General features: G+C 35.1%; 1 protein-coding gene across 3 annotated transcripts; it reads left to right on the forward strand.

The window, feature by feature from the left end:
- Positions 1-3,600: 3,600 nt before the first annotated feature.
- rad23b (RAD23 homolog B, nucleotide excision repair protein) lies at positions 3,601-9,769 on the forward strand. Of its 3 annotated transcripts, none has more exons than XM_008325962.3 (10): positions 3,602-3,978; positions 4,788-4,869; positions 6,107-6,186; positions 6,454-6,656; positions 6,749-6,804; positions 7,130-7,257; positions 7,344-7,464; positions 7,582-7,709; positions 8,081-8,251; positions 9,034-9,769. In XM_008325962.3, exons 1-10 carry the CDS (start codon positions 3,913-3,915, stop codon positions 9,145-9,147), a joined length of 1,149 nt encoding a protein of 382 aa, XP_008324184.1. In that variant the 5' UTR covers positions 3,602-3,912; the 3' UTR covers positions 9,148-9,769. The 3 variants fall into 3 exon arrangements, with proteins under 3 accessions (XP_016894538.1, XP_008324184.1, XP_008324185.1); XM_008325963.3 differs by having other exon boundaries at positions 6,481-6,656; XM_017039049.2 differs by lacking the exons at positions 7,344-7,464; positions 7,582-7,709 and having other exon boundaries at positions 3,601-3,978.
- Positions 9,770-12,125: the final 2,356 nt, after the last annotated feature.

Here is a 12,125-nt window from a genome sequence, read left to right on the forward strand (position 1 = left end):
CAAATTAAATTAAGGAAAGCTAATTCTGTACTTACTAATATAGGTACAGAATTAGCTTTGCTTTTTTGCTAGCATACCATAGCCAAATTAGCCAAAAATAAAAAGGGTTATACGTAAAAGTAGCCAAAATGAAGTTAGAAAATTGTTAGTGAAGGTACAAAATAAGCTATTTTTCAAGCTAATAATTAATTAGCCTAGCCTAGCTAATTCAACACAAGAACAAAAATCTGTCAAAGATGTCAAAAACCTATTATGGACTGGAGAGAAATGTAAGACTAAAATTTACATACAGTATTCGAAGTGTTTTTTAACAGACTCTGATGTTTTGGAACGTTTGTTTTTCTGTTACTCATCACGGCAAAATTCTGTTTTTGCAGCTTTAAGAATTGTTACCCTGTCACAGCAAGATCCAAGGACAAAGTAAGAGTTTGTGCATCACAGCAACACATGAGTTGTTAAACCACTGCTGCCTTCAACTCCACCACACTGAAACAAAGTCAACAAGTCTAGCAAAAAATAGACCAGACGCGCCGGTTTCGCTAAAGCTAAAAACGTTGATTTTCTCTATGGACTTTGGTGCAGGAGGAATGTACAAACCTCAGTTTTCCAGCAAGAAAACAAACATAGTTTGAACATATTGTACAAATACAGTGGGTTTAAACTTTCTTTGTGTATGTGTGTGTATGTATACCTGGTATGGCTACATATACTGAACTTAAATACACTCTGTCCTTGTAGGGACATTTCACAGGCCCCCACTGAGATTTTGAGGTTTAAAATGTAGTTTGGAGTTAGGATTAGAATTAGGGTCAGATTTGAGTTTGGCTAAAGATTTAAGGGCTAGTGAGCTGCCCATGTCCACACGAAGTGCTCACAAACAATTTGTTTTCATTCCTTGTTTTTGAAAAGCCTAAAGTATTTCTTTCACCACAGGAGCTGGATAAAGCTCTTCAGGCCACGGACGCTCAAACTGTTGGCGAAATGTAGCCATGATATGTTGTTGTCTTGGGTCTCTGCAAAAAGTATGCAATATATTGCTATGTTTAATTGGGCTATATACTACTTAAACAATCTTAGTTTCCATTCAGTACTGAGATATTCTAATATTTACACATTTTCAAGTATTCATGTTGTTATTTAATGTGCATAAAAAAATAGGTAAAAAAATTATAAGTTTTAGTTAACCACATGTTTCCTGCCCCCTGTTACCTTTGCTGTGGACCTTTACTTCAGATTGCAGAAAGGCGTTAGTATTACATTTGCTGTTGATACTGAGTGGAAAAAAAAAAATCTGATTCAGCCATTCATGGTTAACCCTGTCTGGCTTTTTGAGCCGTTTTGTTTCCAATTCCCAGTGACATAAAAGGTTTTCTTAGCAACATGTCCCCAGGGACCTCGGCAGATCTGGTCATCATGCCAGAAGCTTGTCCACAGGAAATAACTTCAGGCTGAGAAGGCATCTCAGTGGCTTCACTCAATGTTACACCCCTCCAACCATCAGTTTCTCTCTCATTCCACTCCGCAGCCTGTGAGCACTCTGCCGACCAAGACCAGAACATTTGCAGATGACATTTACGAATGCTTGTTTGGGTGTGTGATTTTTGTCCACACTGAATATGAACAATGTTCTGAAATTCATCACCTCCCACAAACATATTTTTCTCTGCTTCTGTTTTTCCTCGGCTGTTTCATCGCAAAAACAACCAGCGTTGGTGAACGTCCTCTCAGTTTTCACAGATGCCTTCAACATTTCTTCTTCTGCCTGTTTCAGACAGGCCTGCGTCTTTATTTCACACGTCTAACATCAGCACTTAAAAATATCTCCACGTCACCAGAGATCATTCTGCAGCTTCTGAGGCTCACAGCTTCAGCTGAGGCCGATGGCAGACTGATGACCCCTGGAGACAGTAGCAAGAGACACAGCTATGGCGAGGAGGAAGGAGAAAAGGGAAAGGAAGAGGAGGAGGGGGAGGAAGAGCAGGGGGAGGAGAAGGAGGGCACTGCTGCTGGTAGAGCTGATGCTGCTGTTACTGTTACTGACTAAAGCAGGAAGTTAAAACAAATGTAATACACTACATTATCAGTTTGTTATGATTCGGTTCAGAAATATAATGTCATGGCTTGTAAACAAAGAATATTTGAGTTTTTCTCCAGAGTCCAAGTAGCAACAAAAATAGTTAAAAGTCAACAAAAGCATATAGTATGTAAACTACAATAACTAAATGAATTAAATAAAAAAGAAAATCCAAAACATAGCCAGTAAATTTCTTTAAGGTTTCCCAAAAACGACAAAGCAGCCCTGAAAAACTAAAACGTTGCTAAACAAATAGCAATAGCATAGCTGAGCAAATAACAGAATATGAGTTAAGAAAATAGCTAAATTTTAGCCTGTTATAGCAAAATGCTTTATCTTTAAATATATATATCTTAGGTGACACTAAAGAATAGCAAAAAAAATTAAAAAATCTATTTAAAATAGAAAAAAATAAACCTAATTGAATGAAAAGATAGAAATGTAGCTACAATGAAAAGGGTTAACTTAAGAGAAGCTAAAGTCGTTAGCTATTAAATTATTCTACATCAGAGGAAAACCCCAGATATACCAGTACTACAGTATGTGTAGTAACAATTTAGACTTACATGTAGTAATTATCTAAGTAATAATTATAAGGTAACACATAGCACACTTCCAATAAAGATCGAAGAAATAAAATAGCAGACAGAGCTAAACTTAGCCAACAGTCTGTCTCTGTGTTTGTTTCACTACGGTAAATAAAATAGTCCGAGGGAGAAACGGTTTCTGTTGTCAGGTCTACAGCAGATTGAAAGTCTGCTTTGGGGCAGAATGTAAATGTGTGTGTTTGTTGGCGCGTCTGTGTGTGTGTGTGTTTCATTTCTACATTCATCCCAGTGGAGTAAATTAACTCTGCTGTTCATATAATAAATATACAGCCAGTCTCTTAGTGTGCCCTACATGACTATATATTAGACTTCTCTTTCCTCCACTGTTAATCTGAACCATATATTATATGATACAAAGTGACAGTGAGTCCACAGAGCAGCAGCTCAGAGAATAATCTTTAGTGCTGTAATTTATGACACAGTGGGAGAAAATTATAGATATAAAACTATATAAGAAAAAATAGAAAGAGGTTCATAGAAATCAACAAGGATGAAAATGCGACAAAGGCTGATAACAACACTGGACACACTGAAAACCTGTTTTGTTGGAGATTCTTCAAAGAGTTTAAAATGTATAATGTTTAGAATGTTGCTATATGTTTGCTTTCTTTAAGCAGCACCTGGTCCTACCTTGTTTACCTATTTTTTGCTGTTCTTTCATTTGGCTTCTTTATATATATGTACACACACACACACATATATATACACATGCACTGTATATACTGTATATATCTTCTCAACCTGCTATATGTTTTTGCAAACTTAGGCTAATTCATGCCAAGGTATGTTGTGCTACACTCTTACATGGTCACTTCCAGCTGAGTAGAGCTGGATGTCTATTACAGGATGTCTAGGAAATGACACAGGTTTGGTACTCTGCCTTTCAAGATTAAAGCTTTGAAGCGGAGTGTACGTAGCTTTTAAAAGGAGAGAGAGTAGACAGGAAGTCGGGTATTATATGGGTCATCTAGAGAGCGGAGGACAGCTTAAAACAAAATTGTAAAGTACTTGTATCATCCAGACAGTATATAGTTGAACTTCATACTCCGGAGCGGAAGGTGGCGTTGTGGCATCTGTTTAAGACGTAAGTGAGTGACGTAAAAGAAGAGCAAAAAAAAGAAAATATGGCGGATGACAGTTTGTAATGAGCCAACAAAAACAGGGAAGACTGGTGAAAGTTGGAGCCGCAACGTTAAAATCCGGGACAGGAATAAAAACTGAGTTGTCAAGATGTTAATAACGTTGAAAACGTTACAACAGCAGACGTTTAAAGTGGAGATCGACGAGGAGGAGACGGTGAGAGCTGAGTGCATGCATCTGTGAAGGGGGTGGAGCGGGAGTTGGTTATGTCCTGTTACCGACACATAGACCTCGTTTCTGTACGTTTCACATTAGAACATAAATGCACTAATTAATTTTTAGAACGAATGGGCTGTTATAGTAATTTCGCATGTTTCTGACGTAAAATATGTTGTGTGCAAGCATTATAGAATAAATACTGTGCTGAAAAGTAGTTCGTAATTTCAGTAATTAGCCGTAGCCCATACATAAAGCTTGGACAGTACGTTCTGTGCTTAGGACATAGAAAACGTACATAATCTCTAGTAAGTGCTTCATTTTGTTAACCAGGTTGAATATGTGTGTGTGTGTGTGTGTGTGTGTGTGTGTATATATATATATATATATATATATATATATATACTGCAAAAATAAACTGGAATAAATGACCTGCCACCATTTAATTTTAAGCGACATTTTATAACTGGGAGATTGTCACTAGTGATTTAGTTGCGCTATTTAGAGCTAGTGAAACCATTTTTAGGAAATAGAACATCGACTAATTGGGAAAATGCTGTTCTCAGTATTTAAGTTTGCAAGTTTGAGATGCAATAACTTTTTGTTTTACTTCATGTGTGTCTATTTTTATTTTTTAAATAGGACATAACTCTGTCTTCAACAAATAAAAGTTTTTTTTACATTTCAAGAATATTTTTTGGATGATTTTTGTTTTTACCTGTGTGAATAAAAAAGACAGGTTATAGAGTTGTATCAAGGGTGTAAAGGTTTACTGACAAGTAAACCATTTTCATTTTTTGTCCCCTCAGGTGAAGACATTAAAAGAGAAAATTGAGCAGATGAAAGGAAAGGACATTTACTCAGTAGCTGGACAGAAGCTGATCTATGCTGGTATGTTGATGTTCCTTTTCCTTGATCAATTATTACATTGAATGGGTAAAGTAACGATTCATAAATGCATTGCAATTATATTTCCTCAAAACAGTACCAATTCAGCATTTTTCTGAATCATTCGAGCCCCTGGCCAGTTGAGGGCGCTTTTATACTTTGTACACCATATTCAGTAATAGTATTTTTGTGTTGATGCTTTAATTTCAGGTGTTTTATTGCTTAAAGATGCCATGAGTTACACCATGTCTGTTCATATGGACATGAAATTATTAATTATTATTAAAATAATTATTTGGTACTATATCGAATCTTATTGTGACCTAAAGAATCAAATTTAAATGGACTGAGAGTATACCCAGCCTTAATGTCCATGTCTGTGTTAGTGTTTAAGGTGAATAGACAGGGCCACAGTGCTGATAACAGATGTCTGCACACAGTTAACTATTCACCAAATTTATCTTTTTTTCATCTGATGGTGTTTTCCAACTTATGAAAAAATGTTCCAGAATTCCAAATGTTGTTCCTTCATGTGACGCATCATTTGTTCGTCAATCATTTCTGTTTTTATGGTGCACAAATGCACCATGTGCTTCTTTGGCCTGAAAAAATGTTCCAGAATTCCAGATGTTGTTCCTTCATGTGACTCATCATTTGTTAGTCAATCATTTCTGTTTTTATGGCGCACAAATGCACCATGTGCTTCTTTGGCTTCTTTATGCAGCTGACACAGTCTTAGTGAAGTAACAAAGTTCAGTCATAACATTCCTACTTTATCATTTATCATCATATTTTACAACTTTTTGTGCCTTAAGTTGAGGCTGCCAGATTTTTTCCCAATAATAATGAGTTAATGCAAATTACTTTTAGAAATTAAACAGTTTTACAGCACTGACCCATGGTGCCACATTTCTAACAAACGTTTTAAAAGTATTATCTAAATTGGTGTATTGGTGACCTGGTATTTTTTTCTTGTTTTACAATAACAATAAAAAGACAAATAAGGCAATAATAAAAAGCAAACATTTATCAACTTTGTTTATAGTATCGAATGAGTAAAAAAATAAAACTTGAAAAATGTCATTTAGAGGTTACACTTAAAACATGAACCATTATTTGTGAACAATTGAGAATTGTTTATAACATGATAGATAGAGAGAGATGGATTGATTGATTGATTGATTGGACCACCTGATCAGCTTCTGATTGACATTTGACTGATTCTTCTGTTTGTTCTCAGGTAAAATCCTCAGCGATGACACGGCTCTCAAAGAGTACAAGATCAATGAGAAGAACTTTGTGGTTCTCATGGTAACAAAGGTGAGGGTGTGTGTGTATGTGCGTGTGTGAAAATTCAGTGTTTTTGTTTGTGATGTGTTTAGTTTATTTGTTAGCATCATTACAGTTCTCTTAAACTAGAAATGCATACTTTATAAAGAACACACTGTTGTTCAGTCATTTTTTTTACAACCTAGTTGTAATAAATGATCCTGGTTTATTTATCTGTAAGAACGTTATGACAGACGTCCAGAAACAACTTTTGTCACTAAACGATTTATTGTTCACTGACACGAAATCACACTGCAGCCTAAATCAGCCTCAGCAACTCCACAGACTCCACCTACCGCAGCAGCCGCTGCTCCAGCTGTTGCTCCAGCTGCTGCAGCTCCAGCTCAGACTCCTCCACTGTCATCGTCCAGCACAGAAACCACCACAGAACTTCCCGCCACAGATGACAAACCAGAGGAGAGACGGTCTTCAGCCGCACAATCCGCGTCCTCTCCAGCCAGGTGAAGATAGTTAGGACGTATTTGTGTCTGTTTCTTTAGACACCACTGTTGCTGTTCATCCTACATCACATGCTGTCTGCTCTCTCCTGCAGGAGCTCCGAGGCATCGACAAACACAAACCTCATCGATGAAGCAGTTTCAACTCTTGGTGAGTTTAAATGAGCTGTGTTTTAATGATTGTGTATGTGCGTGTGTGTCTTAGTAACATCTTTTCCTTCATATTATTTAGCTCCTCTTCTTCCACATCATCCTCCTTTCCTGCTCCTCCATCGTCTTTGTTCTCCTTTTCCACCACCTTCTACTTCTCCTTTTCTTCCTCTTTTTTTTAATAGCATTAACGTAACCTGTGCATTTGTTTCATCGTCGTTGGAGGTGAAGTTTATTTACTGTTTATCTGCTCGTTAACAATCTTTCTGCAGTGTAGAATATCAGTCACATTTACTAAGGTACCGTGTGTCTGTGTGTTCCTGTAGTGACAGGCGAGTCCTATGACGCCATGGTGAACGAGATGATGCTCATGGGCTACGAGCGGGAGCAGGTGGTTGCAGCCTTGAGAGCGAGCTACAACAACCCGGACAGAGCTGTGGAGTACCTGCTCACAGTAAGAACCATGTGACAGCAGACGTGTTGTTGACTTAGATGAGGTGACTTTCTGAGTGTAGTTTAACTGACTGACGGTTCTGACAGGGAATACCAGGCAGAGACCAGGGTCATATCACAGTCCCTGAGTCAGGAGGTAGAGTTCCAGCTGCGCCTGCAGGTGGCGGTGTTGTCTCTTCCAACCCTGGGTCTTCACCTAGTGATGATGGTAATCACGAAATAATAATCTTCAATCCAATCAAATATGCCTCACCTTAAAGCTGGCTTTGGTTTCGTCATTGTCATCTTTTATCTTATTCTCTGCATCTCACGTATTCACTTTCAGTCAACCCACTGAACTTCCTGAGAAATCAGCCTCAGTTTCACGTGATGAGACAGCTGATCCAGCAGAACGCAGCCCTGCTCCCAACCTTGTTGCAGGAAATTGGCAGAGAAAACCCTGAGTTACTGCAGGTGAAGCATTGACTGAGTTTTTGACCTTCCCTTAAAATTAGAAGAGTTATTGAAACCAGACTTTAACTGGAAAATGGAAATGATAGAACCAGCATTTTAGGAAGATTGACCTTGTTATTATCGACACGGTGAAATGCGTGTTTCTGTGTTGTGGAGAACTTGAGACTCCCAAGTGTGATGCTTTACTACACAGGCACAGAGACGACATTCGCCATCGAGCATTGCTACAGGGGGAACTTAGCATATTTTGTGATGCAACACTTTACAGGACTGTCTAACTGCTAACATCTCAGCAACGTAACTTCACTATGGTCCGTTACTGCTGCCTCTCCCGTTAACAGGATGTGTAAACTGCTCACTCACTGTTGCAGGAGATCAGCAACCATCAAGAGCAGTTCATCCAGATGTTGAATGAACCAAATCCAGAAGCCACGCCTGGAGGTGGAGGTGGAGGAGCCAGAGGGTTACAGGGCGACGCACCTGGAGGCAGTCCGATGAACTACATCCAGGTCACACCTCAGGAGAAGGAGGCCATTGAGAGGGTAAGGAGAACAACTGCACTCTAAAGAAGCGCCGTGAATCGGTTAGAAGTCGATACAAACGCGTGACAATCTGCATCGGTTAAAATAAATAATGAATCACACATCAAGGTTTAAAGAGTAGGATGTGTTATCTCAAAATGTCACTTGAGAATGTAGTACTAGCACTCTAGTACAGTAGGTGGCGGTATGCACCTAAAAATGTTTTTTGTGACCCTGCTATTAAACTATGACCTGTCAGGTCTATGTGTACTGTAGCTCAAGTGCCATTCAGGTGTTCAGACAGAAACTGTGTAAAGAAAGGAACTCTTTCCAGGTAGTATTTTATTTTTTATTTTTATTGTTTAATATATTGACAGTTAGTTAAGGGTCGTAAAATATTTATTTCTTGCTATACCCGTATGTATATGTTTTTTATTATTTTTTTTAATGAGATGGTTGGAAAATAAACTTGCAATAGAGTGTAAAATCCACAATACAAGAATACATTTAAGATGAGATTGCGACAGCCGAACCGCAATATAGCGAGGGACGACCGTATTTAATTTGTCTGGAGCTCATTTTGTTTAAAAAAAAAAAGAAACGATAAAATGGTATCAAAAAAATGAATCGCCGTGTCAGACATTACTACTGAACTTTCATTAATCCTTTACAGAATACAAAAGAATAGTTTGTCAGTGAACAACTCTTTCCCTTTACAGAATACAAAATCACTACTCTGCTGTGTTGTGAGATTTTTAATTGAGAATAGTTTGTCAGTGAACAACTCTTTTTCCTCCTTCCAGCTAAAAGCCTTAGGGTTTCCAGAAGGCCTTGTTATACAAGCCTACTTTGCATGTGAGAAGAATGAGAACTTGGCCGCCAACTTCCTTCTACAACAGAACTTTGACGATGATTAAACGAGCAATCCTTGCTTTGATTTCTTTTTTTTTTTCTTCTTTCAATTTTTCAAATATTAAGTATAAAATGTACAACATCATAATTTCCCAACATACATATTTTATTTACTGCTTTCATGTGTTTTTCACCTGTAATCTACACTGGATTATTATCACAATAATTGCTGTTCAATGTGATCAATTGGGATTTGGACCAACAGTTAAAGTTACAGTGACTTTGCAGCTTTTAATCACGTATGATTTTTAGTTTGAACACTACTTTCAGTATGTGCTTTCATTTTGTATATTATAGTTTGATTTTTCAAATGCAGCATATCGTGTAATTCATTAGTTCAGCATCAACTGTTAATGCACTCTTTTTTTTATTACCCAAATGGAATCATAATGAAATGAAAGGAAATTAAAGCTGCAGAACAAAACTGTTTGGTACAGATTTCTTTTCTCTTCCTGACCTTGACTCTGCATGTGGATCATTGTCACCACTGACAGCAGCTGTGTGTTAACACTACTGACCTACTGTGCATTCATGAAGGCATTTAAACGTGTACAGTTTACAGAAATTCAGTAGGACTGAGCTTCAACATTTTTACAGTAAAAAATTAAAGTTTTGAAGAAAACTTAATGGATGCTGTTTCTTTTCCCTGCGTCGTAAATTTCCCCATTGTGGGATGACTTGGACTTTGTATCTTATTTCAATGTGACTGCAAAATTAGTGTAACAAAACTGCATATCCAGAAGAGGTATCCTTAAAGTTTAAAGCATTTTCATTTTGAGGTAGCAAAAACATTTTCTCAATTTTTCAGCAAACTCCTATTTTAGCTTGTCCTTTTGTCAGATGTTGAAAAATTGAAAGTTTTTGCCTTTTTTTTTAGAATTTTATCATATCTGTGTGTTTCCTAACAAAAAAGTGCATTATGAAAGTTTTTTTTTTTTTCCTGAAATGTTTCGCAATATCCTGATTTACCACGTCAATTTTGGTTAGATGTTGAAAGATTGTAGTTAAATTTTTCTAGTGAAAACTTATATTGAATAAAAATGTTCTCTAAATGCACTAATTTTATGAGAAACATGCAAGTAAAGATAACATTTTTAAAAATAATTCTACAAACATTTTTGTCAAAATCTTTTAGTTTTTTACCATAAAAGACTAAAAAAATTACATTTTGTCAGAAAACATTATTCAAAAATATTTTAAAAAATGTTCTCTAAATACCCTAATTTTATGAGAAACATGCAAGTAAAGATAACATTTTGAAAAATAATTTTAAAACAATTTTCATCAAAATTGTTTAGTTTTTTAACAAAAATGACACAAAAAGTTCAAACTTTGACAGAAAACTTTTTGCAAAAATATTTCTAAAAATGTTCTCTAAATGCCCTAATTTTATGAAAAACATGCAAGCAAAGATAACGTTTTGAAAAAAAAATTTACATAGCGTTTTCATCAGAGTTTCTTAGTTTTTGACTAAAAGTGACACTGAAAATTCACATTTTGACAAAACGTTTTAAACAGAAAATTTTGTAAAAATGTTTTCTACGTGCACTATTTCTATGAGAAAGGTGCAAGTAAAGATGAGATTTAGAAAAATAATTTTCATCAAAGTTTCTTAGTCTTTGACAAAAAATTACAGAAAACTGACATTTTCACAGAACATTTTAAACAGAAAATTTTGTAAAAATGTTTTCTACGTGCACTATTTTTATGAGAAACATGCAAGTAAAGATAACATTTTGAAAAATAATTTTAAAACAATTTTCATCAAAATTGTTTAGTTTTTTAACAAAAATGACACAAAAAGTTCAAACTTTGACAGAAAACTTTTTGCAAAAATATTTCTAAAAATGTTCTCTAAATGCCCTAATTTTATGAAAAACATGCAAGCAAAGATAACGTTTTGAAAAAAAAATTTACATAGCATTTTCATCAGAGTTTCTTAGTTTTTGACAAAAAATTACAGAAAACTGACATTTTCACAGAACATTTTAAACAGAAAATTTTGTAAAAATGTTTTCTGGGGGCACTAATTTTATGAAAAACATGCAAGCAAAGATAACGTTTTGAAAAAAAAATTTACATAGCGTTTTCATCAGAGTTTCTTAGTTTTTGACAAAAAATTACAGAAAACTGACATTTTCACAGAACATTTTAAACAGAAAATTTTGTAAAAATGTTTTCTGGGGGCACTAATTTTATGAAAAACATGCAAGCAAAGATAACGTTTTGAAAAAAAAAATTTACATAGCGTTTTCATCAGAGTTTCTTAGTTTTTTTGACAAAAAATTACAGAAAACTGACATTTTCACAGAACATTTTAAACAGAAAATTTTGTAAAAATGTTTTCTACGTGCACTAATTTTATAAAAAAACATGCAGGTAAAGATACAATTTTGAAAAAATAATTTTACAAAACTTTTTCATCAAAGTCTCTTAGTTTTTGACCAAAAATGACATAGAAAACTGACATTTTCACAGAAATTTTTAAACAGAAAAATTTGTAAAAATATTTTCTACGTGCACTATTTCTATGAGAAACATGCAAGTAAAGATAACATTTAGAAAAATAATTTTCATCAAAGTTTCTTAGTTTTTGTCCAAAAATTACATGAAAAACTGACATTTTGACAAAAGTTTTAAACAGAAAATTTTCTAAAAATGTTCTTTATGTGCACTAATCTTGTAAAAAATTGCAAGTAAAGATACAATTTTGAAAAAATAATTTTACAAAACTTTTTCATCGAAGTCTCTTAGTTTTTGACCAAAAATGACATAGAAAACTGACATTTTCACAGAAATTTTTAAACAGAAAAATTTGTAAAAATGTTTTCTGGGGGCACTAATTTTATGAAAAACATGCAGCCAAAGATACAATATTGAAAAAGAATTTTACAACACATTTTCATCAAAGTTTCTTAGTTTTTGACCAGAAATGACATGCAAAACTGACATTTTCACAGAAAATTTTAAACAGAAAAATTTG

This window comes from Cynoglossus semilaevis, chromosome 14 (genome assembly GCF_000523025.1).
Source record: "Cynoglossus semilaevis isolate Cse_v1.0 chromosome 14, Cse_v1.0, whole genome shotgun sequence".
In the NCBI taxonomy this organism is placed as follows: domain Eukaryota; kingdom Metazoa; phylum Chordata; class Actinopteri; order Pleuronectiformes; family Cynoglossidae; genus Cynoglossus; species Cynoglossus semilaevis.

Bases quoted from the DNA above. Each gene is read 5' to 3' on its own strand.
- rad23b (XM_008325962.3), top strand. From the start codon at position 3,913: ATGTTAATAACGTTGAAAACGTTACAACAGCAGACGTTTAAAGTGGAG. The intron at 6,805-7,129 runs GTGAGTTTAAAT...GTGTTCCTGTAG, and splicing joins TGAAGCAGTTTCAACTCTTG to TGACAGGCGAGTCCTATGAC. The intron at 7,258-7,343 runs GTAAGAACCATG...CGGTTCTGACAG, and splicing joins CTGTGGAGTACCTGCTCACA to GGAATACCAGGCAGAGACCA.